At 42.0% G+C, this 27,177-nt stretch overlaps 1 protein-coding gene across 3 annotated transcripts in view; it reads left to right on the top strand.

Moving 5' to 3' along the window:
* TMEM255B (transmembrane protein 255B) overlaps positions 1-27,177 on the top strand; it is a 67,491-nt gene that overhangs the window by 22,804 nt on the left and 17,510 nt on the right. For all 3 annotated transcript variants that reach the window (XM_064407884.1, XM_064407885.1, XM_064407886.1), the window contains one exon: positions 6,058-6,147. In XM_064407884.1, the coding sequence (XP_064263954.1) occupies positions 6,058-6,147 (90 nt within the window). The remainder of the gene's footprint in view (positions 1-6,057; positions 6,148-27,177) is intronic.

The raw sequence follows: 27,177 nt of genomic DNA on the forward strand, positions 1-27,177 counted from the left end.
TAATATTGAACAACATGTGACTGGACTTGCTGAATTCAACAGTGATTATACTGTGAAAAGGCCATATTTTTCCAACTTGGTCACTTGATCTAAGGATGAGACTTAATCTAAGCATAAGACAACACAATCATAGAATCACAGGATGGGTTAGGTTGGGAAGGATCTTAAAAAGAAGATCACCTAGTTCCAACACCCCTGCCATGGACAGACATACCTTCTGCTAGGCCAGGTTGCTCAAACCCCATCCAGCCTGGCCTTGGGCAGTTCCAAGGATCCTGTGACATCCACAGATTTTCTGGGCAACCTATTCCAGTGCCTTACCACCTGCATTGTAAGGAATTTCTTCCCAATACCTAATCTGAATTTTTCCTTTTTTAGTTTGAAGCCATCCCCCCTTGTCCTCTCACTACATGCCCCTTATAAAAAGTCCCTCTCCAGGTTTTTTTGTGGGGTTCCTTTAGGAACTAGAACACATAGTTTGGGCAGTCATGTAAGTCTTTCACCATTATGAATTCTTGTCATTGTAACCAGTGCACAGCTATGACTGGAGCTGGCATTAATGAATAACGAACATGATGTAATCCCATCTCCTGTGGTGTGACAACACTCCAGCAGAGCCTCAATTACAGCCATGCCATTATTTAAGAACCAGCTTATGGAAAGAATATGTTGTCAGGCCATAAACTGTGGAGCATATTACCTGGTGTAATGAGAAACCTCCTAATTAGCTCAGTTGTGAAAACTGTAGGAGTCTTGCCTGTGCTTCATTTTCATCACAGCAGCAAAATATTTGTCCTAAGGGCAGGGAAAAGAATTGGCTGTTGTGTGAGAAGCAGCCACACAGGAGAGGGCATTCCAAATTAGAGAAAATTAATTCACAATTAAAGTACTTATATACAGGCCCATTTCACAAGACAGGCAGTGCTTACTTGATGGCAGCATCTGAAATACAATGCAATGCAATGAGTTTAATTATCTTAATTTTGTGGGCTATTCATCTATAGACCCACTGAGGTACCATGGTAAGAGATGCAGCTCCTGGCTGAGATTGGTTGCTCCAGCTCCCTGGGAGCACCAAGGTGATAAATCATTCTCTGTTTTGGATTTATGATATGAGTTTTTGTAAACTTCTACTCTTACATCATCATCCCCACTGAGAAAGTGCAGCATATTTATTTAACACTACAATTCTGATCTTGGGGACATGGGGAAATCAAACCAGTAAAAAGGCCCACGGAATTAAACTGTAATTTGGGGAATGTAATGTTAGGGGCAGCCTACAACAAACTGCCCCATGCATTACTTTTCCAAATACATGAACCTGTGTGGGAATAAAATAGGACTTCACAAACCTGTGGCATAACTTTTAAACACCCTTTTGCAAAGACTTAACTTTCTAGAGCAAAAAATATTGAATGACAGTGGTTCTCAATTTACATCAATCAGAGTAATTCTGACTCCTGCTCTTCCTGGAGAAGAATCCCAGGGAAGCTTGATGGACCGCACAATGCTTGGAAACATTGGAGGCTGTGCAATGCAGAAGCAGCCATTTAGCATGAGCAAAGTGAGTCTGTTAGCTGTAATGCAACTTGTTATGAGGTGGTGTTGAAACAAGTAATGAGGTGGTGTTGAAAACAAAAATCCATGCATTTTTCAGTCGCAGATCTACTTGGTCTAGATCAAGAGAATGAAGCATCTCACACAGCATCTGATGTAGAAATGACTGTCATTATCTGAGAAGCTGTGCTCTTTGGTTGAGGATAGGGAGAAGCTAAATTAGAATCATGATGAGACCAAGGATGTGCCAGAATTGAGAGCCCAGCTAGCTCCCAGAAGTATTCCACAGGGATGTTGGAAACAGCCAGAGAGGTGCCAGCCTGCAGCCAGCAGGTGCTTATGCTGAGGAGCAGTGTGGTTCTCTGTGGGTCTGCTGGCAAACGTTGGCTGCCGGTCTCTGTGTGTCACAGCAGGGATGTGGCACCATCAGTCCATCAGTGTGTGACTCAGCACAGAGCGTGCCTGGGGACCTGAGGTGCAGTTTGTGTGCAGTGTGTGCATGAGTGTGGCTGCAGCTGGGCTGGCTCATCAAACTGCCTCTTGGGTCTGGTCTCTGGCCAGCTCTTAACTCCAAAAGTGGGAATCCTTGTGGGAGACTTAGCTGCCAACTCCCTGTGCCAGGTGCACTTCTGGATTTCAGCTGAACAAGGGTCTGTGACCAGCATCTCTGGCCACTGTGTGTCCCTGTGTCCCCTTGCCTTCACTAGTCTCACTTGTGCAGGAGGGTGGCAGTGCAGGCAGTGGTGTTGTATGCCTGCTGGAGGACAGGAGGTTGTCCTCACCAAGACAGGTGAATTCTGAGAAAAAATGCAAGTCTTTTCTGAAAGAAGGCAGTATACAAGAATTTAACAGTTCAGCCTTTCACTAGTTTTACTTTATAGAGCGTTTTCATAGTTCTGTGACACAGCTGAAGATAGATTACAGTTCTTCAGTTAATACTGTGTCCAAAAGTCCCTCATTCCATGTGCTGTTTTGTTCTCCCTTTTGCTAAGACCCCTCTGTTAAACAACTACCTTTTGAGTTTGATTGTTAGCCCAACCCACTACAGTTTTCAGTGTTTAATAACTGCTTTTATGGCTCCCTTGTAAATAATTAAATTATTGTATTCTATACAAGAACCAGGAGTAAACATGTTCTGATGGCAACAGCTGTAGAGAATCATTGCTGCATACCAATGGAACAGCAAGAGCAAAACTGTTTCTTGAATAACTGTTCAAATATATTGCTATAAATAATGAATAGCTGTCCTGACAAAACATAATGCTGTTGAAAATGGAGATAAGATGATGTGATGGATCAGTATTTATTTTCTTTAAATTGTTATTTCTTTTACCTGTCAGCAAACATTCTCTATCTTTAAATGAACTGCATTTCTTCTCTTTGTAGACAGTCCTAGGTTTGTGAACTCACTGCTCCACCAATCACCTACTACTCAGGAAAATTAGCTTTTGAATTTACAACAGCTGTTCATTTGGTTGTCCTGGCAATTTTCAGAAGTAATTAATTTTGTACTTGTATTTTTATCTTTCTCACATCCTTAATAAACAATGAAAGATTTGAGAGAGACTATAAATATGTAATTTTATTTTAAGGATTTTTTTTGTGGTGCTCTTGTACTATCACTTCTTTTGTCATTCAAACGTATATAAGGCAATTTCAGTCATAAAAAGCTCTCAGTGTCATGTTCTGCCACTTTGGCATCATGATAAATATTACTTCAGTCAAGAAATAAATTGATTCAAAAGGGACTGCTCATTGAAATAGTTGCTAGTAGTTATAGATAAGTACAGCAGGCTCTGGCTGTAAACCTTTGACTTGCACACAATTCCTTGGAAGTGTAGATGATCTCCAGCATGACTGAGGAGTGCAAAGCCAGCTCTGTAACTCTTTTCTATACTGTGATTTACTGCACCTTTATATGTGGTCTCCTAAGGCTATATGGTGAAACTGAAAGGCAGCACTCATTAGGTGATTTAAGCTATCTCAGTGAGTGGAAAATGTTGCTTTGGGGATTGTAGATTATCAATAAATTGTTCGTGTGTGAAATGAAAAGCCACCTTGAGGTCAGCTTCCAGTAAATTAATCTTGAGCTCAGGCAATTTGGAAACACCTGGCTTAGCCCACTAATTATTTGATTGACCACTATGACTTGAAAAACAAGATAGAGGTATCAGGCAATAACGGCTTAATCAGAACTTTTAAACACTGCTGCTTTTTCAAATAAAGAGATCAGGATCTACAGCAAATGCAGCTGCCACAGGGCAGCACAGCCCACTATTCTGCAGGGATAGGAGTCCACAGCCTTCTCAGTCTGATGAATTGCATGCCGAGATCTTTAGACAACAAGATTCATGAGACATGACCTTCCACCCTGGAGCGCCACGGGATAACAGGTTGAAGAGTGATGCAGCCAACAGTGTTTTTCCTAGGGTTTCAGCAAGAGGGAGCTGGCTGCAGGGGGAATGCAGCAGGTTCCCAAGATCAGGCAGTACCACCAACCTCAGCCACATCTGTGTGCCCCTTTTCTCCCCGTGCTGAGGATTTCAGTTCCACAGCAATCCCTGTGGCAGTGCTGGCTCATCTCTGATTGCACGAGACATGAGCTAAGGTGAGATTAAAGGAGTGTGTTAGAAAGCATTGTGATTCTTCTGCTTTTAAGTTGGACTTTTTTGCCAATTCTCCAAGAGCTCTTACCTCCAAGTGGGTGATACTGCTTTGACCTCTGCATCCAAGCTGTGGGCTTATATGGCTGTAGTTTCTTACTTGCCCAATGTAAATATTTTTGAGAAAATCACCAATGCTGCATCCCCTGGAAGCACTATTCACACTGCACTGTTCTTAACACAAACTAAAGAGTCCATTTTTCAAGTGAGTTAGTGATGCCTTAGAAATTTATGAAAATGGCATCTAGGTAATGCAGATTTTATATAGGCAAAAGGATATATGAACTGTATGGATATAATGGTCATCTGTACCTGGGCATTTCAGGAATACATGTTATGAAGGAGCATTTAATGACTAGTAAATAACAAAAAGGTTCCACATTCTTAACTGAATCCCTTTTCCATGTGCTCTACCAATAAAAGAATGCTGTTCTGTCAGCTTTCTAGAATTTTTTAATCTGTTGTTGTTGTTAACTATAGCAATACTGTTGTAAATTAAAATCTACATATAGGATGTTTCAAAGGGTTTCTCTTGTGACTGCCTGAGAAATGCCAGAGACATGAGAAGTATGCATTATATTACATTAAAAAGCATAGCCAGATGGTGCACATTAGGTTCACCTTGTACCCTGCAGGAATCCACTCCTTCAGTCTCAGGGTGCAGAGTCCTCAACATCACAAAATCCTCTAATCTGGGGGAGGAAGAACTGTCAGCACCTCTCCCTCATCCGATGGCATTGGGGCTAGCAAGCCCAGGGGAGTGCCTTGCCAAGTGTACAGTTTGTCTTTCAGGGCTTCATCTCACCTGGCTCACAGTGCTGCACCCTTCAGATGTCACCTCAGAAGAAGCCAGTGTCATCTCAGAAGTGTGTGCCAGCAGCACAGTGGCTGGTCCCTGGTGGAGATGCATCCCACATTCTTTCCAAGTCCTGTTGCTCTCTCCAGAGTGAATTGGGCAGGAAGCTCACGGTGTCTGGGGTTGTTCTGGCCCTGCAGTTGCTGTCAGAGCTGCAGCACAGAGAGCAGGGGGCTCAGCATGCCCAGCCTGCACAGCCTTCCCCCCAAGCCCTCCATACCACCACTGCTTGTGCCAGAGCTGTGCTCCAGCAGTGCACCATGTGCAGTCCTGTTGAGAGAGAATTAATGATGAATAAAGCAGTTTGGGAGGTAGAATGAGGTCTGAAGATATGGCTTGATGAAGACATTGTGCTGTCTGTGCTGCAGCTGGTACCCTCACTGAGCTCTGCTGTGCTCTGCTCTGTCTGCTCTGAGACTGAGGGCCAGGCTGGAAACCCCAGCAAGGATGGGGGCCAAGGCAGCACACCCCAGCCCTTCCACAGGTACCAGTCCTCTGAATCTCTGATCTTGTTGTAGCATAAGCTATTTGGGATGATAAAAGATTTTTGATCATTCACAGGCTAGTTATTAACTTACTGTAGATGCCTTTATCTATTGATGTGAAGTATTACCATGTAGTAAAGCTCCAAAGATTTATGTAAGCCAACAGGAAGATGACTTTTTACCATGTCCCTATGGAAGCACTGCTGTTTTATTAAGTAAGTAGATTTGGAAGAAATCACCATTGAATTTAACTCTTGCAGCTGACCTAATTTTCTCTTGAAAGATTTAAACTTTTCTAGTAGGCTTGATGGTCTGTCTACTCAGCATCAAGAATTTCTGCCTTTTTACTAGTGTGTGACTGTCATCCCGACACACTGATCTAAAGTGAATTACAGCAGCGGGAACCATCGTTTCAGAATACTAGAAAAACTAGTGTAATTGTTTTACTTAAAGAATTATACTGAAAAGATTGCTCAATCTGTTTTTCTCTTCCCAGCTGGTGGCCTCCATCGTGTTTATCAGCTTTGGTGTTGTGGCAGCCTTCTGTTGTGCAATAGTTGACGGAGTGTTCGCAGCACGGCACATAGTAAGTGCAGTGATGTTGTCATCTTTCAATTTTTATTATTTATGTCATTTCTAGCGGGAAATTATTTTCTTTTGGTTTATGTTTAGCAGTATATTAGGGTTTTTGATAGTTCTTGGTGGAGATAGAAAGGTGATTATAAAATGATGTCATGAAAGGCATGCTAAAAGGTGTATTTACTTAGAAAAGGAAGACATTTCAACCACTACCTGCATTGGTTTCCTATTGTACAAAGGCTTTGTGGGCACAGTAAGGATTTGGAATGCACCTAATGATGAGCACTATCACCTGATGGGATTTGAATATGCTAGTTTATATATGAGAAACATGTTGTTTGCTGTTCTGTCTTTTGTGATAGAATACCTAAAAAATCAGTCTAAACCCTAGCTTTTAATTGAGCTTTGATTTCCAAAATCATCAGGAAATAAGTAGTCATATGTGTTAACAGACATTAGAGGTCAGATGTAGTATGCTAAATAATACAGCATGATGGTATACGAGCCTCTCTCTGCTATGAAATACCATGAGCCTGCTTTACCATCTTTCTGCTTGTGTTCATTGAGGGGCAGCATAACTCCACTGGCATCAGTAAGGCCCTATTGAATTTCTGTTACCAAATACATCTGAATAATTAGGCTTTAGATCACCTGGAACATAAAGTTATAAACTGATTTATATTTTACTGCTACTGAAGAGGGCTTTAAACCAAATGTGGGTTTCAGAGCTTCATATTCATTGCACAAGACAAAAGACATCTATTGGTGTAAAGAGCTGAGGTGTGCAATGTGAGCATGGATAAATGCTCTGGATTGTAGTCCTGTTTTGTGGTGTACAGACCCTGCATGGTGCCACAGTGGTCTGCTTTTTTTTGGATTTACCCTGTAGTGGGTCTGGATGACACCTGGTTTAACTGTTTCTGATTAGCAAAGGCCCAGGGAGCATTTCCATGGGAGCTGCTTAAAAAAAGAGGGGTGGGAGGGCCAAATTCCTATTTAGATTCCCTGCTCTAGAACATTCAGTGGTAGTGCCCTGGAAAACTACTGACACTTATTAAAATTTTGGACCTGTCCTGGAGAGGCTGAGGCAACTGGTGTTGTTTATTCTGGAGAAGCAGAGGTTATTTATAGGAAAGGAGGTTATAGTGAGGTGAAGGTCAGACTCTTCTACCATGTCCCCCTTGAAGACTTGAGAAGAAATGGCCTTAAGTTGAACTAGGAGAGGTTCAGATTGGATACTGAGAGAGTAGTTAAGCACTGGAGAAAGTTACCCAGGAAGATGGTAGAGTCGCCATTTCTGGAAGTCTTCAAGAGGCATCTGGATGTGTCACTTAGGGATATGGTGTAAAGGTGATTTTGGGCTGATAGTATGATCCTGAGAGTCTCTTCCAACCTTCACGATTCTGTGATATTGTAGTTTCCCAGGAACCTGACTTATTTCTGTCCTGCTTTAATGTGATCATTAGGAAGTGTTCAGATGACACTTGTAGTCTTACACGTTGTAACTGCAGTGCAGCTGTGCAACCACAGCCCCACTGCTGAGGGCAGACACAGCTTCTCTGAGGTGAAGTCCTGTGTCAGGGACAGCGAGTGCTCAGTCTCAAGCACGGACACAGGCGTTGCTCCTCACACCTTTCTAGGTGTTTTCAGTAGGAGAACACCAAGGCACAAAGTCATTGCACACACCCAAGACATAAGCATCTTACAATGGGGGGTGCAGTTCTGTATCTGGTTAAGTGAGTGGTTGGGTATGACTGCATCCCCTGTGCATGTCTGGAGGCTGGAAGGGGCTGGTCACCACCCATCCATTCCCAGGAGTGCTGGAGATGTACAACCCAGTAACATGATCCTGCTTCAGTCACATCATGACAGGCTTCATGGAAATCCATGACCAGTTGTTTACATTTGGGCTCACTTCTGTTTGTCACATCTGTATCTTGCTGTCTCCTTCACCTGTGACAGAGCAAAGAAATATTAAGTAGCACCATTTTTTTGAAAACTATTTTGTATCTCAGCATGATCACGCTCACTTCAACCCATTCTCCTCTGTCTAATAGGGACCCTGATAGGATCAGGTGAAGTAAAGGTCACATCACCAGTTTCTCTGACTAATACACCTGGGAAAGGGATGATAGTGTAAGTGTGCTCCCAATTTAATTTGCAATAATGGCGGGCCTTATCAGAAGAACATGTGCCATACAGACTACCGTGTCACTGCCATGGAGTTACATCCTCTTTGCATCACAGCCCATTTCCTTCAGGGAGAGCAGCAACATCACGTTCAGTCCACTCCCTACAGGCAAAACCAGCCTTTTTCAGACCTGAGTTATGCTGTTCCCATTTTGTCCACAGCCTTTGGGGCATAACTGCTGAAGACTTGGAGTAAACTGTCCTCCAGTCAAGGAAAGGACAAATTCAATGTCAGAGCAGGTGCCTATACTAAAGCCATCAACTTTGTGTGAGAAATGGTAGCTGAAGCCAAGCAGTCTTCAGACTGACTGCAAATACATCTTTCACATTAATTTGGAATAAGAAATGTGTCCCCCTTTTTGTTTTATTTTTAGCTTCATTTGAGCTGGAAAGGATGTGAAGAGGTCAAATCACATAATTGCAGATTTTTTCTTGGTGTGTGCCTGCAGTGGCATGGAGACAATTATTGTTGTACATTTTCTCCTGCTTTTATAAAACTGTGAATAGAATAATTAAATAGTTTTCTCTGTTTTATTTCCTTCCCAATAAGGCATGAAGTTGACAAAAATTCTTCCTGGAAATGGATGCATTTCAGAAAAGAGATGCTTAAATTATTTAAGACTTACTTTGCTTTATAGAAAGCTCTGGATCACACCATTTATAAAATTAAAAACACTGAAGGAAATGTAGCTTGATTTAAAATAGCAGTAGCTTATTTAAGAAATAATGCAGATATAATTCACCTTAAAAAGACAAAAAAAGCCCAAAAAACCAAAAACCCAACCAAACCAGAATCAAGTGAAATAAATCAAAGTTGAAATTAAAGTGCAGTGATGTTCTTTAGAAAAATATGGTAATTAAAGGAATTTATGTGCATTTGTGCTTGCTTGAGACATTTTGTTATTTAGCAGATGAGAATAGTCCAGTTTTTCTGTTGGAGGTCATTCAACAACATTCTCCCACCACACAGGGAGATGCCCTGTCCCACCACAGGTACACATTCTCTGCAGTAGCTATGACCTCCTACTCATGACTGCAAGCCTTGACCATTGCCACCTGATCTTTAGCTTTGCAGTTGTACTCCAGATGAATCCTAAAATAGCCAACAGCAAGAAATCTGGGTATGAAGAAATTGCCTTTTCCAGCTGAGTTTATTCTGTGATTCTGTGAAGGAAAAGCTGGGTGCTGTGGAAGGCAGAGTTGCTAGTCCATTGTGACATCTAAAATGCACACTAAACCAAGCAGTGTTAAGTTATTCCTCTCCTCTTCTGCAAAGCCACTTCTGTGTAACAGTGATTTAATTTAATTTTCAGCTGACCTAGTTTCTTCCTCTTGATAGTGATGGCTTAAGGAATTAATTGAAATAGAATATGTCGTCAGGTGCTAAGCCCTAAAATGAACCTGAGAATGAACTTAGCTGAACTAGAGGATACTGAAACACTCCTAGACTCCTAGATTTGGATCTTCACCCTTATGGTTTAAGTGCAGCTTGTGAACTGCTGAAGTATATCAGCTGGGTAATCACCTAGTGATTTGGGAGTTTAGAAATTAAACTTGAAATATTTGCTTTCTGTTTATATATAGTAACTCAAAATACTGTTTGCTGAGATGGGCATTATGTAAACTCGCTTTCTGTGAGGCACACAGACAAGGCAATGGGAAAATGGAGTCTTTGATCTGGGGGATGCTCATGCAGATTGAGCTCTGGTTGGTGGAACTCCCAAGCTGCTGTACTAAGCAATGTAAAGTTGGGAGCCCTGACCTAGCAAACAAATAGCTACATTATAAACACGTTCTGTGTGATGAAGATCTGCTGATTTCTGTGTTAAGAGCAGTTCCCTAGCAGAGATGCAGAGACCCCTGCCCAGCAGTGTCCTATGGGCTTCCAGCAGTGTCCTGTGTGCTCCCAGCAGTGCCTGTGTGCTCCCAGCAGTGTCCTGTGTGCTCCCAGCAGTGTCCTGTGTGCTCCCAGCAGTGCCTGTGTGCTCCCAGCAGTGTCCTGTGTGCTCCCAGCAGTGCCTGTGTGCTCCCAGCAGTGACATGTGTGCTCCCAGCAGTGCCTGTGTGCTCCCAGCAGTGCCTGTGTGCTCCCAGGAGTGTCCTGTGTGCTCCCAGCAGTGTCCTGTGTGCTCCCAGCAGTGCCTGTGTGCTCCCAGGAGTGTCCTGTGTGCTCCCAGCAGTGCCTGTGTGCTCCCAGCAGTGTCTGTGTGCTCCCAGCAGTGTCCTGTGTGCTCCCAGCAGTGTCCTGTGTGCTTCCAGCAGTGACTGTGTGCTCCCAGGAGTGTCCTGTGTGCTCCCAGCAGTGACTGTGTGCTCCCAGCAGTGCCTGTGTGCTCCCAGCAGTGACCTGTGTGCTCCCAGCAGTGTCCTGTGTGCTCCCAGCAGTGACTGTGTGCCCCCAGCAGTGTCCTGTGTGCTCCGAGGAGTGTCCTGTGTGCTCCCAGCAGTGCCTGTGTGCTCCCAGGAGTGTCCTGTGTGCTCCCAGCAGTGCCTGTGTGCTCCCAGGAGTGTCCTGTGTGCTCCCAGCAGTGTCCTGTGTGCTCCCAGCAGTGTCCTGTGTTCTCCAGCTGCTCCCCAAGGGACAGAGGTGCCGGTGCTGTTGCCTGCGTGCTCTCAGGAGCTGGCAGCCCCATGCAGTGTTGCACGTGCAGTGACAGAGATGTCAGTCCCCTTCCCATCTCTGGAGCTTCTCATGGAGGTTACAGGCACTCGGGCAAGGACAGCAGCAGGGGTGACTGGCAGCTTGGCTGGCCACTGCTGCATTTTACTGCAGGGTGGCTCCATATGCCCATGGCATGTCACACAGGTCACAGTCTTGCACACTGCAGGCCAGATCCTCTAAAACGCCATTTGAAAATGTTCTGAGCATTATCTGTTGGCTTTCCTGTTGAAGAAAAAAGCAAATAGTTGTATTCCATGTCTAACACAACTCAAAGAATAATTTCTCACTGGAATTAAATTAGGTCGATTCTCTGGAGAACAACACTAAATGCGTTTTGTGTTCTCCATGTTGCCACATGAGACAAAATTACACCTAATTACTTCTAATTCCATTTCCATCCTGTATGACTCATTAATGTAATAGCATGGCATAGCATAGACCATAAAAAGCATCAAAAGCAGCACGTCCAGCAGGTCAGGGGAGGTGATCTGCCCCTCTGCTCTGCTTGGGTGAGACCCCACCTGGAGTGCTGCATCCAGCTGTGGAGTCGTCATCAGCAGAGAAAGGACATGGAGCCCTTGGAGCAAGTCCAGAGAAGGGCCACAAAGATGATCAGAGAGATGGAGCACCATTCCTATGAAGACAGGCTGAGATAGCTGGGGTTGTTTAGCCTGGAGGGGAGAAGGCTCCATGGAAACCAGACTGGGGCCATCCAGTACCTAAAGGGGCCTGTAAGAAAGATAGGGACAAAATTTTTAGCAGGACCTGTTGTGACAGGACAAGGTTTTAAACTAAAAGAGGGCTGATTTAGGTAAACTAAAAGAGGGCTGATTTAGGTAAACTAAAAGAGGGCTGATTTAGGTTAGATATAAGGAACAAGTTTTTTACAACAAGGGTGGTAAAAGACTGAAACAGATTGCACAGAGAGGTGGTAGGTGCCCCATCCCTGGAAACATTCAAGGTCAGGTTGGAGTCTGAGCAGCCTGGTCTGGCTGAAGATGTTCATTGCTATTTGATGGGCTTTAAAGATCTCTTCCTACCAAAACTATTCTGTGATTCTCTGAAAGGCTTTGCAATTGTATTTTTCTTTTTTTAGCAGAATGAGTACTAGAGATTTTTAACTGAAAACTAGCACTAGTTCAGTAGTGATTTTTATGTTGATGGTTCACCTAGGTAAAATTGTTTCATTGGTGAACTTCCTAAATACAGAGTGTTTAAGTTTGCAACCAGTACATTTTGATGCCAATGGTCAACTATCCACAGTATTAATTCTAGTATTAGACCTTGCATCTGACACTGAAGCACAGATTGCATTCTTAGAGCACCAGCCATTTACAGGGTGAGATTAATTCTTTTTTATAAACATAGTTCAAGGGTTGGAACAAAGGAGGATTCTTGCAACCAGCTTAAGCCCCTCTGCCAAGAGTTCTCTTTTGTGCTGCAAGACAATCCCATTCGCACATCCAAATGCAGATGACTATACTTTAAATCAAAGGGCAAATACTTTGAAAAAGAATTTTCCTGGAGGGCCTGAAGAGCTTGGAACTTGTTGTACTATCATTTTTGTTCCTATTATTCAGATATATTTTCCCTGTAAAGCACATTATATCTCGGGAGTGCCCAGTCATGTGAAAGGTGAATTAGTCAGAGGTACATAAGCAAAAGCCTCACAACAGAAGTCAGAAGGACATCTAATAGAAGAGAAGGTACTGACATCACAGAAGAGTTTCAGACCACCCTCACAAGCTATTTTGAAACCAGATCTGAATTAGACATATAATGCCAAGCTGTGTTGGTGTGAGCAAAGTTGTGGGACTGTGTGGAGTTTGGTCTCTGTTTTTTGTTTGGCAATATAGGAATAGCCTGTGGGACCACTGCTAGATTATTGATTCCAGCTCTAGTATTTCTTGGTGCTTTGCCAAAGACCTGATTGACTTAGAAAGAGTTTGGAGAAGAAAAATCTGAAATCTGAAGTGGTAGCTTTTAGAAAAAGTACTCAGAAGTTTGATTCATTTCATTTAACATAGAAAAGGTTGACAGGTAAATTGATCGTGGCCTTTCTAAGGTATCTGTGTAGTCAAAGGTTATCTGATAGCAGAGGGCTTTTAGTCTCTCACATAAAAAAACCCAAAAGAAATGCAGTGAATTGAAGTCAATGCTAAAGAGATTCAACTCATGGAGCAGACACGGTTTTGACAATAATGAATTATGGAAGCGGCTTTGTCAAGGTTATGGATAATTCTCCATCACTGAAATATCTAAATCCTAAGCTTATTTTTGTGTAATCTTATGAAGCATATCCAGAGGTTATGAACTTGAAGCATGTGTCTTGGGATGAAATTATTTAGGCTTTTTAATTCAGGAGGTCATTCTAGAGAAGGGTCTTCAAGGAAGGCTCCTGTGAACTATTTTTACAGTCAGGTAGAAACTCTACTACCTCTTGTAAAACCTGTCTGTGTGGTGCCAGGACCTGTTCTCAGCTGGAAAATGTTTAGGATTTGATAGATCAAAAACACTTGAAAACCATTTTTCAAGATTTCTGGTCTTTTAGGTTTGCTGGTCTTCAAATCAACAGAGGAAATGCAGTCTTTTACATGAACATAACTTAAAAATTATCTCTACTAAAACCACTCTTCCTCATGTGCTGGATAACATACAAGACAACCCAATGATGAACACATTCAATATATTAATATATATATATATGAGTACATGTATATTGAATATATTGGAAGTATCCAGGAACTTGTCAGCAAAACTGCCATCTTGCTAATGTTTTCTGGTCTAGGGCACAGATGCAGGGTTTTTGTACCCACAAATCTGCAATCTGATATTCCTCTGTTTCCAGACAGGTAAGTATTATTCATACAGCCTGAATATACAGAAGAGCTGGTTGTTTGCCAGTTATTTTGCAGTAAGAAAAATAATAGCAACCATTTTTTTGGAGAACCTCTTATGATTCCTCCTTGAGTTTTCAGAGCCTTTTATTCTGGCAGAGACAAAGCTCCCAGTTTATACAGTGTTTTGGCGTTTTTTTTGGTTTTTTTTAATCCCTGAAATTCCTTTCAGGTTTAGCCAAATTGCAAATTCTTTAAAATCCTTTTTTTCCCCCCCTTTCCTGCTGTGACTTGTTCTCCTGAGGGAAAAGGACTGGTATTGTGCCAACCAAACAGAAATGTCTAAACCATTAGGCAGCACAAATACAATGTTTGGATACCAAAGAGGAATTCACTTGTTGATGAGAAGGGAAAAGAGGGGTTCGAGCTCCTTTCCCATCTGCCCCACTGTAGAACAAATGCCTTCACTGCTGACAAAACCAAGGATTGGTCAAGGATTCCCTGGCCCCCTGACATAAATACTGGTCCATTCGTTTCCCTCTTCGAGATGTAAGAGCCCAGACTGAGATCTCTCATTAATGTCATTGCTTTGGTCATTCAAGCTGCAGCAAGGCAGCTTTGGGGGAAGAGTTTGAAGATGCTGTAACACCATCTTACTACAAGGAGGGGAGACCATCTGACCACAAGGGAGGAAGACTACTCTTTTATTTTAAATTGGGAGCTTGTACTGTGGGAAAATGTTAAGGGAATGACCCGCACATTTGAGTATTTGAAAGCTAATGGTTAAGTGCCACTGCCATTTAATTGCATGATCCTGTTGCACAGAGACCACAATGTCAGTGTACAACTGAGCAGAATTCTCAGTGCATTGGGGTTGTAGCAAATCTGGTATTTCCAATTTCTTTGGCTCTGAAAATTCAATTATTTTCTTTTACCTTTGCTTCTAGTGTACTTAGATAGTCACGAATTCCATTAAGTATATTGTAAATCAGCTCCAGAAATAAGGAAATAGGATAGGGAAATTCTACACATTTTACTGATATTAATAATAATATTATTAATGCAAGAAATAATATGAGAAAGTGAGAAGGATTTTATCAAAATTTAAAATTACACTGGTATTTTAGTTCTCACGGATTATAGTCTTCTGCATTTGTACATAGATACTGGCTTCTGCATCTGTGTGGCTTCTATATATCCAAAAATCAGGTGAGCAGCAGACACAGTGTAACTTGTTCAGCAATGCAGAACAGCAGCTTGGGTCAGGGGAGATTTATTGTCTACTTCCATCTTTACTTTGTTACTTTGCAAAGCACGGGCCATGATGGAATTTATGCAAAGCGTACAAATCAAGTTAATTACACTTTAATCCTCAGAAAGGTGGGTGACTGGGGCAAAGGGCTTGCAGTCTGTTCTGAAAAGCATAATCTGCCTCACTCTGATGGGCTGCCAGCAGAAGATAATTTCCTTTATTGTTTCCTATTCTCAGAAATGTTTCTAGACTAACAACAGATGCTTCTTTTCTATGAAAAAAATTCAAAGCTTCTACACAGATATATAGAGGGAGAGAAAGTAAACCACCTGCAGACTTCAGATTGCAGCAAAAATACTTCATAGATTTTTCATCATTTCTCAAAGGAAAAACATTGTTTTCAGTTGCCCAGTGCAGAACTAGTGGAGTTAAAAAAATGAAAAAAAAGTAAAGACACAGTTTATTCACATGGATCTGAAGTCCTTAAATTCTAATAGAGTAAAAATTAAGGGTGTAATTAAGGGTGTTGCCATATGCTGCAGTTTGCCCTAGAAAAAGGTTTTATTTGCTTCACCTTTAAGAAGAAACCAAGATTAGCATGAATAATCATATCATAGAGCAGGAATTTCTCTCTGTGGGTGGATGATTATTCAATTGCATGTAATGTCCATGGAAAGTATGTTCCCAGGTATTCAACAAAGTTTTGATTTATGATTATTTATGACTCTGTTAAGAGCTTATTAAAATATGTTGCATCACTGCTGCTAGATTATGGAACTTCACACTTGTAATATATTTATTTAGTCTTTTATGATGAATTCAAAGAAGGTAACATACTTAAGAAATTTTTTTTTTACCTAATCTGCCTAGAGTTTTCTTGTATGGCTCAGTGCAGTTCTCTCCACATTCCCAGCCATCAGTATTTCCAGTGACTTCTTTGCCCCTGGAGCACTGAGCACCATGTATTTCAATATTTCTAAGATCTTCTGAGGTGCATGTGAGCTTCAAAATTGCAAGCCAGTGGGGGTGGAGAAAAGCTAATTGTGCCTGAGCAGTCCAGGCATTCATGAACCATTTCACTGATTGTTTAGACTATTTTACTTTTAAAACTCCTGTACTTTCATTTCTTTTGAGGTTTCTCTCATGGGCTTTTTCCTCTCTTACATTTTGGGTCCCAGTCCTGCAGTTCCTCCCATTTGGATGAGGTCTGTCAACCTGGCTGACATGTCAGGGGGGTCTCCCTGTTACAGGAATGATAGGGAGCTTTCATGGCAAATTGCTGGGCATAAACACCTGCTTTCTGGCTGTTTTCTGCTCAATACCTAACATAAAAATGTCATGCATAATGTTGGTATTACATTAATTAAATTATAATAGGGATATGTTGTGCCATGTCCTGAAAATTAAAACCAACACTGCAATGTTTATTAAGCCTCCAGCATTTTATTTGTAGATGTAGATATTCAATGTATTTATATATTGCTCAATTAGGTGTATTTAGTGCAGCCTCTCTTCCTTCCCTTTGCTATAAAATAAATCCAAAGAGCATTATAAATTAAACCCCTGTACATTTCAGTCAGCAGGATATTCAGTATTTCAGATATCTAAAGGCTAATGTGTTCCAAAATGACTACTACATCTTGCAGTAGTACACTTAGAGATTTATATGAGATTAGAGCAGTTGGTTAAAGCATGGTGCTCATAATGCCAAGGTTGCAGGTTTGATCCCTGTGTGGGATCATTCCATTCACTTAAGTGTTGGGCTTGGTGATCCTTGTGGGTACCTTCCAACTCAGAGTACTCTGTGGTTCAGTGATTTCTTACATATTCTGATAGCATTAAGGCAATAGGAAGGAGATGGAGCAGTTTTTCATGTATTTGAGTCACATTACCAGAAAGAGAATCAACAGTTCCTGCATTCTTGTGGAAACGTTAATTACTCACACGGCACAACATCATTACAATCAAGACAGAGCAATCAGTTCATATAACAAACCCTATAATCAAAGTAATGTAATCAATGTAAGTAATCAACTATAATAAGCAATTAAATACCTAACTGCATCAAGCAATAACTAAAATTACAGCCTTGAATAGCATCAGCTAATTGCATCATTAGAAACTTGTGTAAAAGCCAGTGGTAAGTCTAAGTTTTTAACTACACAACACAGCTATAGCAGGTGATATGGGAAGGTCTATGGCCTCATCCTGAGACACTGGCTAGCCAGACTTGACTGAAGAAAAGCAGATCCATTCCTGAGCCAGGCTTGGATTTGCTGTGTTAAGGCAGGAGTAGGCTGCCTCACTGGAGCCTTGGGCAGCTTTATCCCCAGAGCAGCAGCCCCCAAGCAGACACACACCGTGTCACTCATAGTGACAGCAGCTCTGCACACACGTCTTTCCTTCCTGCCACCACTTAAGCCTGCTCAGCTAAAGGCACTGCAGCCACTGAACCTCCTTGGGAATGTGCAGGGGACTCAGCTCCCATTTCTTTTTCCTGTTCCATTGCACTCCAGCCACTTGTCAGGGCTGACTGGCCTTTCCTCCCACCTGCGTGCCAAGGAGAGTGTGGCCAAAAGCCAGTGAGAGAAAATCACCTGTTTGAAGAGGTCCTAACTTCTCCTAATAGGTCTGTATCCATCTGAGAACATACCCGTCAGTCCACATCAGGAAGTGTTCTCTCTGTGCCCATTGTTCTTTTCATTTGACTGTAGCAGTACTACAAGAGCACAAACCTCACCAAAATAAAGAAGAGTAAGACTAAGGCTACCACTACAAAGTATAAATTAATAAAAATCAGTGAGGAAATATAAAGTGAGGCACAAGCATATATGTGTGTTTTTCAGCCATGACAGTTTACAAGTGTTCTGAATATTTACTGATTTGAAAGACCTGAAATGAGTATGTGCTGCAATCAAATATTAAGAGAAGAGGATTCAGTATGATCTAGTCTTTCAGATTAAATAGAAATTCTAAAAAGAACCCCTGGAAATGTGAAGTAAATCTGGTTTGTGAGAGTAAAGTTTAAGCCCCACCAGCTGCTTTTCCTATTTTCAGTTGGGTTGTTTCAGCATAGCAGACAAAATAGGCAGGGTCTCTAGGCTGGAGTGCAGCATTTCTGGAAGAAGATTAGCTCTTAAATTCATGCAAGGCAGATGTAGAAGCGCAAGAAGGGTAAGTGCTGTCTGCAGTCTGCAGTGGCATTGCTCTCATGGCATGACCTCACCCAAAGAATGTATGTAACCAGATAGCCTGGCGGCTGCCTCTGAAGTGCTTAAACAGCGCTGGGATGTATATTTGCACCAGGGGATCACTAAAGTGCAGTAGTTACAGTAGCTGTATGGCATGGACAGAGGCATGTCTCTGTCTCACTCTGCTTTGCTCTGAAGCATTTGATCAACTGTACATTTGGGAGCCCTTGACTCCTAAGGCATGGGCAATATGTGTAGAAACTGAATTAACATACACTAGCTATGTCTGCACCTTAGGCAAAAAGAGCGCTTGGAAACCTAATTCTAGGCCTTAAAGTTTATTAATATACTTTCCTAATTTTTGGATAAATTTTGAAAAAAATACATTTGAAAACATTCTATTCCTGATGGCCCATTGCAGCCCTTGGCAGTAGCATGGCCTTGGGGCTGGGCTGCTGCACTCAAACAGGACTGTGGCAGTCCAGAAATGGCTCACTTTTTTTTTTTTTTTTTTAGCACTATCCCTTCCAAATCCCACCCAGCATGCCCTGTGCACACCCTGACAGCCTGGGACTTCCCATGTCAATGGTCAACGTGATGGTATCAAGAGTGCAAAACATCAGAAAAAGTAGGGAACAATCACTGGTATCACAGAGGAGGAAAACAGCTGAAATGAAGAAATGCAAAGGCCTGGTGGCCCACTTGATGAAGTGAAACTGAACTGACACATATGGATTCAAAAGCTGATTATGACCTTGGTGGCTATGTTAATAATTCCAGAAAACTGTCTTATTGCATGGTCAAAAGGTGAAATAGGAAGGGATTATCATAGAATGGTAGAATTATTTACGTTGGAAAAGACCTTTAAGATGATCAAGTTCAATGTAAACTTAATACTGCCAAATCCAGTAGTAGAGTTAATTTTCTGACAGTACTGTACTTTCCCAACTTCCTTAATTTAAAAAAAAATAATTGTTTGTTTGTTTTTGTTTTACAATTTCTGTCTTTCAATCATCTCTCCATGATGTCCATAACTTTATTTTCTAGCACCTGGACTTCCTTCCAAGGTCACAGTGGTTTTTAAACCTGAGGTTTTATAGCAACCACAGGATTCCAGATATCTGCCAGCCAAATGCTTACAGCCAATTTATTTTGTGGGTTGAATTTCTTTGTGAATAAGAGAGGTGGATATGCAATGGCAGCCTCTTCAGAATCCCTGGCACTGACTAAAAGAGCACATCCTGGCAGAGGGCAGGAGCTGATGCCTGGCACTTCCATAAGAGCTGTCCCAGATATTGAAGGGAGGGAAGAGAAGCCCACTGAGCCCCATGGTGGTGGGGGGCAGCCACTGGCCTGTTCAAGGAGGCAACATTTCCTGTGGGAGCTCATGATCTGTCCTGCCCAGAGGCTCCTGGCACACAGTGAGCAGTGACCCGTCTCTTCCTCTGTCCAGCTGCTGTCTGAAATAGAGAGGTTTGAAAATAATAGTATTAGTTACAGAAATAAGTTTTAATGAGGCATGTGAGGAATACTATGTTAATAACTATATGTAAATAAATAGTTTACAAAACAAACTGTATGTAACTATATGTATACAAAAATTTCATATCTCATGAATTTTGAGTAAGGCATTCTGTTGGACTACCAGGTAGTTAAAGATTCCTTAACAACACAGGAGAAGACACCGGCCTTTAGGAAACTAGCAATTTTTAAATTGTTATTTTAATTAGTTTTCTAGCAGTTGATGGGGGTTCAGTAATTGGAAATATGGATTGGAGACTGCAGGGGGTATTGTTTCTTCTTTTTCCATGTAGCAGAGAAATTATGCAAGATAAATTGTTCTCTGAAAGCCATTTCTTCTTCAGAAATTGCAAACTGAAAGCTGAATTGTAGGTTTATCTGCCAGTGAATAAAAGCCCAAAACACTTTTGAGAAAAACTCACCCTTGTTTCTGATTCTGGATGGGTATGGTCATGTGCTCTATGTGGGAGTCACAAGGCTGGGGAGCAAACTAAGCTATGAAATGTTTTGTTCTTCAAAGCTGATGCCCACTCACTGCAGTGTTGATGATACTGGCCTTGGACTCTGAAGTTCCTAATATCAAACTCACCAGAGCCAATATGGAAACCGTTCATAATTATTTTTTTTTTAAATTGACATATTTCATTTGTTTGTGATTGAAAGCAATTTTTGTATTAATCACTCCTGTGAATCCCTAGGATTTTCTAGCAGTCTTCCTCAGGAGAAACCCTTCTCATTGGGAATGCTGTTGAAAAAGATGGAGAAATAGCCCTTGGTCAGAGAGAGACAGGAATTACAAAAGACCTGTAGCATTTCCTCTCATTGTTTGTACAGGGTAGGATCCAACCAACTTTAGCTTGGGCCCCCAGACAGTGATCCAGTCTGTCTGCTTTCCCAGGCTCCTAATATGCTGGCCCCTACTTTTAGGAGCTTCTTTTTCTTTGGTCTGAAAGCTCTCTGGTTTGTATGCTCCCATGTGCCATGTGCTGTCAGCCAGTGTGGGGCAGACACAGATACCTGTGCTCCATCTAGCCCTCCAGAGAAGCATCAAAGCTAATTACCAATAACTTCTATTTGTTCATATTTGCATGCCTGTTTTGAGAAAGTTAGCAGAGAGTGTAATCTTGAAGGGAATGATAATCTCCAGAACACCCAGCTGCTGGCACAAGGCTGAGCTGGCACTGAAGGGTGATGTTTCAGTTTGTTTTTAGGATTAAACTTGAAAAATCTTGGCAGTTATCCCCCTCCTATTCATTGCTAACTTTGCTGTAGATGAAAACAACCAAAAACAGAGAATTAAAACTTGATGCTAGTGAGACACTGAAAACATTATTCTGGTTTTGGACCCCTCAATTTTATCTGTATTCATCTCTTTCATGTGACATGGATGGTTCCTTGCTCCCCAGGCCAACTGGCATGGTGAAGCCCACGTCCTCACTCTCAGAGTCTCTTGGAATGTAAATGGCAATGTCCAAATTACTGACTGGGAATGGTTCTTGGCCCATACTAATTTACAAACCATGCCCAGAAAATATTTTGGAAGAGTGATAGTTTGCCCAGGCCAAAGCCATCACCAGCAAGCACAGTTCTAATAATTTAATGGGCTTGATGCTCGAGTTTCAGTCTTGGGAACATTCCCTGGCACTGATCAATCTACACCTCTCTTGATGCAGCTATGGCAGCTAAGAATAAATAAACACTGTAATTGGAAAAAAATAGACCTCACTGTATAATTATTTCAATAAATTATTAGCCATGTTTTGTACAGTATGGCATACATTTCACTCAATACAGTTTAAGTTATATCTCCTTTTTCTGAAAATGAATTTACACATGAGGGAGATGGAATTTTCCCTATGTTATCCAAAATATATCTGTTCTCCAAGGAAACAAAAACTGGCATAGAAAAAGCTTCTTTCCATACCTCAGCCTAGAGCCCTTCAACCTCCCCACAGTCATTTTATCAAATCCACCAAAGATACTGTTAAAAGAATACTTTTCTTATACAAAAAATGTACTGCAATGCTCCCACCATCAAAGAGAATGTAGGGTTTCTATTGGATGATCTTGAAATAAAGAATTCAGCCAAACCAAAACCCTCTATATTTGGACCAAATCTTCTCTTCCTTGGCATAAAGCTTTCCTTCTTGTCCACCTGTCACTCTCAGGTTTTAATACACATATTAGAAAACTACTGAAGTAAAAAATTCAAGAAGAGGGAAAGCTACAGTTTGCCTTGTAGGGTTCAAGGCTGAGCAGTTCTGATTTGTCTGAAATTAAAGGGAAGTATTGGGTATCCTGGGTTTTGAGGGTTTTTTGACACATCTGAAAATTTTTAAACTTAGCTTGATGGCATTCTGACTGTACCCACTCAGCATACTCAAACACACTCAAATGTAGTTAGCTAAGAATTATTTTTTCCAGTGCTCAGAAGGATTGAATAAAACCTGTCGGTTTTTCATTTGTATCAATAAATAAACAAACCCAAGAATACAACTATTTTTTAATAGAGAATTCCTCCTCTTTTTACATATTTTGTTCTCTGTGTATATCAGCAGAGCTTTAACCAGCAGAACTTTCCCATCTGCCCATTTCCACTTAAAGGGACTTACTCAAAGAGACAGAGAAAGGGAATGCATTATTTATTATATATTAATATTACACATTAGTGGGAGATATTGCACAGCTCTGTCTCAGTAATAGTGGTTGAGGAAGTTCTTGGTATCAAGTGATACTAAATTAGTTAAAAGAATATTGTTGCTATATACTTTAGAGTTACTCTTAATAGAAATGTATATGTATACATACACACACATTTATAGTATTTAAAGTAGCTCTGTCTCAACCACTATTGCTATGAGCAGTAGAATCAAGAAGAATCAAGGACTGTAGGTATATACTATATTCATACACAATCTGTTGTGAGCAATGTGAAGTATTTTAAGACCAGTCTGTCAGGAAAACTTTTATAGCTTTAAAGTATGTCTCAATTGCCTTTAGTAAGAGACACTGCTATAAAGTCCAGTGGGTGCTTATGTGGTGTTACATACTGTTGGATAACTTTTAAGCACTTTTTAATGTCTATGTGGTGCCTTATTCATATAAACACCTTAGCAGACAGACAGACAGACCACAGCACCTCTGTAGCACGAAAATGGAAGCTTTTACCAATGCAACATTTTGGCATCCCCAGGGTACCTTTACTTAAAAGCTGTGTGCTTTAGGTGTTAAATTCTTTAGGTGTCTGGACAAGGCAAATTTTTGTTATTTTTGCACACTTGATCATCACTAATTTATTTCATTTCACATGGGGATGCATTTAGAGAATGGACCGAATGCAGAAGACTGGCTGTACTAGTGCAGCAGGTTTGCTGTTCAAAATTAGGTGCATGAAGGAAAGTATTTGTTTGCCATGATTGTGCAATCACATGTAGTAACTGTATTCACTGTGGTCACTTCCAAGTCACAGCTCTGACCTTTAGCTGCACAGCAATATCAAGCCATAATAGCTGGTATGGATTAATCAATCACCTCTTCCCCAGAGAACAGTGCTGCCTCCAGTCACAAGCACACTTGGATGAAAAGTGTGCTTGTCTTCTCCATTGAAGACCAAACCAACAAAAGGACCAATTTCTTTTTTAAGAGGAAGAAAGTGTAAGAGGTAGAAAAGCTGTGTAAGCCAAGAGATCAGGGTCAAAAGTGAGGATCTTCCTGTACTTGATGGTGGGAGATTAGACAGCTCTCTCACTGCCTTTAAGAATATATAGAGGTGTCTGAGGGGAGTATCTTAGCATTCAGGGTCACACTCAGCCTCACAGTGTGATGTGGTGCTGTCACTCATCAGCAACCTGCAGAAAGATGTGAATGACCCAAAGGTAAGGCCAGGGAGCATCTGTCTCCAGGTCCTAAACTCATAACCTATGATACTTCAAGAAAACTTGTTAGTCTGCTCATAGCCTGACATAGACTCTGACCTTCTTAACAGAATCAGAGTTGCTGAGACTGGGCAGAACCTCTGGAGATTTCTAATCCAACCACCTGTGCTTAGAGCAGTGTCAGCTAGCACAGGTGGCTCAGAACTGTGTCCAGTTTGAGTATCTCCAAGGATGGAGACTCCACAACCACTCTGGGAAACTCGTTCTGGTGTTTAATCACCCACAGAATAAAAAAGGTTTCTTCCTATGTTTAAATGGAATTTCCCATATTTCAGTTTGTGCCCACTGCATCTTGTCATTTTTCGGGACATTACTGAGAGAAATGTGGCTCCATCTTCTTGACTTCCCATCAAGTATTGATCCATATTGATAGGGTACATGGGAACTTTCTCTTGTCTGGGCTGAGCAGTCCCAACTCTGCTTCTCTTGTGACAGATACTCCAGTCTGTTAACTCCCAGACCATGTCTGTGGTCTCTATCATACTGGGGCGCCCAGCACTTTACCCACTATTCCAGATGTGTCTCACCAGTGTTAAGAGGAAGGATCACCTTCCTGGGCCTGCTGGTGGTGCTCTTTGTAATGCAGTCATGAATACTGCTGGCTTTTCTTGCCACAAGGATACATTGCTGCCTCATGTTTAACTTGCTACCCACCAGGACCCTCTGTAAAGCTGCTCTCCAGACAGTCAGGCCCCACTCTTTTCTGGTGCATGGGATTATTCCTCTCCAGGTGTAGGATTTGACATTTTCCTGTACTGTACTTGTTGAGGTTCCTGTGGGCCATTTCTCCAGCCCAGGTCTCTCTGAATATGACACTGTCCTGTGGTGTTTCAGCCACTCATCCCAGTTTTGTATCCTCTGCTAGCTAGCACTCTACCCATTACCCAGTTCAGTAATTGAGGTGCTACACAATATTGTCCTAGCATTGACCCCTGGGGTAGACAACTATCAAATCACCTCCAGCTGGACTTCATGTCAGTGCTCCCAGCACTATGACCTCAGCAGTTCTGCCAGCTTTCAGTCCACCTCACTCTCCAGTTAATTAGCCCTTATTTCATCACCTTTTCTGTGAGAATGAGAGACTGCCAGAGGAATTAGCGAAGATAAAGATCCAGAAGCAAGTGAGCAAGAAGCTCCACTCATCCACCAAGCTAGTCACATTATTGTAGAAGGTCAACAGGTGGGTCAGACATGACTCTCCCTTTGTAAATCCGTGCTGACTACTCCAAATTGCCTTCATGTCCTTGAGATGTTTGGAAATAGTTTCCAAGATTATTTGCTCCATCCCTTCCCATCAGGGTGTATGTCTTTCTTGTCATCCTTGAAGACAAGATGTATCTCCAGTCTGCTTAAAGGTTCTCTAAACTGATCCCCCTTTAGCAAGGGTAATTCTTTCTTATGCCAATTTTTTCCATTGGTCTCCACTGTGGACCAAGGCAAAGAAGGCACTGAATACTTTGATCTTTACCATGTCTTTGTACAATGTTGTTTGCCTTATTCAGTAATGTGCACATATTTTCCTGATTTCCCTTTTGCTGCTAATACACCCAATAGAAGCTCTTCTTCCTGCCCTTTGCAACCCTTGCTGGACTGAATTCCAAGAGAGCTTTGGCTTTCCTATACCCCATCCATGCATTCTCATATAATTTTTCTATTTTCCTTCCTGGTGATTTGTCCTTTATTGCACTTCTTGTAGACTTCCTTTTCATGCCCAAGATACATCTGGAACTCCTTGTTTATCCACACAGGCCTCATGCTGCCTTTGCTTGATTTCCTGTTAGAGAGGATGAACTGTTTCTCATTTTGGAGGAGATGAACCTTGAATATCAACTCACTTTCCTGGGCTTCATTGCTTTCCAGGATGGTATCCCATAGGATTCTTCCAAACATATCACTGAATAAGCCAAAGTCTCCTTTCTTCAAGTCCAGAGTGGGAATCGTGCTTCATCCTCTCCAGATTTCATAACATTAGGGAAAAGGCTGCCCTTGACCTTCACATCCCTGAGCAATCCTTCCTTGTTTGTAACTATGAAGTCCAGCAGCGCTCCTCTCCTTGTCACCTCCTTGTTCTGGCAGTGGAACTGCAATCCTCTTAGACCTCCCAACCAGATCTGTCCCTGAAAGTCATGGCTAAAGGCTAATGCTTTCCCAGGACTGTGGAAGAATGTTGACCTAGTTCAAGACATGGCATGCTGTTCGTGTGGTATTTGCTTTTCCTCTAGAGAAGAAGAGTTACTAAAGCTTTTTTTTCCTTACACTTGTGTAGTATAAATAAATATTTTTGGATGCAGGAAGCTAACCTTTCTCTAACCCTGGAGAGCTGGTGTCCAAACTTGCTTAAGTTTGCTGGAGTAGTCAGAAAGGCAAACAAGCTGATGGAGGAGCTGTATTCATTGATCTCTCTGCATTCCTGCCTAGCTCTGCATTTTAACTAGTTATATATTTTGGATCAGCAGATTTATACAGTTCACACTTCATTATCCAACAAGCAAAGAATACTCTGCTTGCGAGCTGAAGTAGTGCAGATCTTTATGCAAAATCTGGGTTATTCCTAGATGGATTTTAAAGCTTTAAAATGCAGCGTAAGTTAATCAGTGAAGATTTCTGCTAAAACTTAAATAGTCCTTTGCTTGTAAGTTGGCATGGAAAGAGGGGATGGCACATAGTGGATTTGCATCTTCTGTCTTGGATCTGGTCTGACTGACTTACCGAGGATCAATGAGCACTTGAGTGCTTCCACAGAATCACAGAATCATGAGGTTGGAAGAGACCTTCAAGATCATCAGTCCAACCCATGCCCCAACACCTCAATTAAATCATGGCACTGAGTGCCACATCCAGTCTTTTTTTAAACACATCCAGGGATGGTGACTCCACCACCTTCTTGGGCAGACCATTCCAGAACTTTATCACTTTTTCCATAAAATACTTTTTCCTAATATCTAACCTATATTTCCCTTGGTGCAGCTTAAGGTTGTGTCATCTTGTTCTGTCAGCTGCTGCCTGGTGAAAGAGACCAACCCCCACCTGAGCACAGCCACCTTTCAGGGAGTTGCAGGGAGTGATAAGGTCACCTATGAGTCTCCTTTTCTCCAGGCTAAACACCCCCAGCTCCCTCAGCCGTTCCTCACAGGGTTTGTGTTCCCAGCCCCTCTCCAGCCTCGTTGCCTCCTCTAGACGTGCTCCAGCATCTCAAGGTCCTTCCCAAACTGAGGGGCCAGAACTGGACACAGCACTCAAGGTGTGGCCTCACCAGTGCCCAGTACAGGGGAAGGAGGGTGACCTCCCTGCTCCTGCTGGCCACACTGTTCCTGATCCAGGCCAGGATGCCCTTGGCCTTCTTGGCCACCAGGGCACACTGCTGGCTCATGTTCAGCTGCTGTCACCAGCACCTCCAGGTCCCTTTCTGCCTGGGCACTGCCCAGCCACAGCATCCCCAGCCTACAAAG

Source organism: Passer domesticus, chromosome 2, assembly GCF_036417665.1.
Source record: "Passer domesticus isolate bPasDom1 chromosome 2, bPasDom1.hap1, whole genome shotgun sequence".
Classification (NCBI taxonomy): domain Eukaryota; kingdom Metazoa; phylum Chordata; class Aves; order Passeriformes; family Passeridae; genus Passer; species Passer domesticus.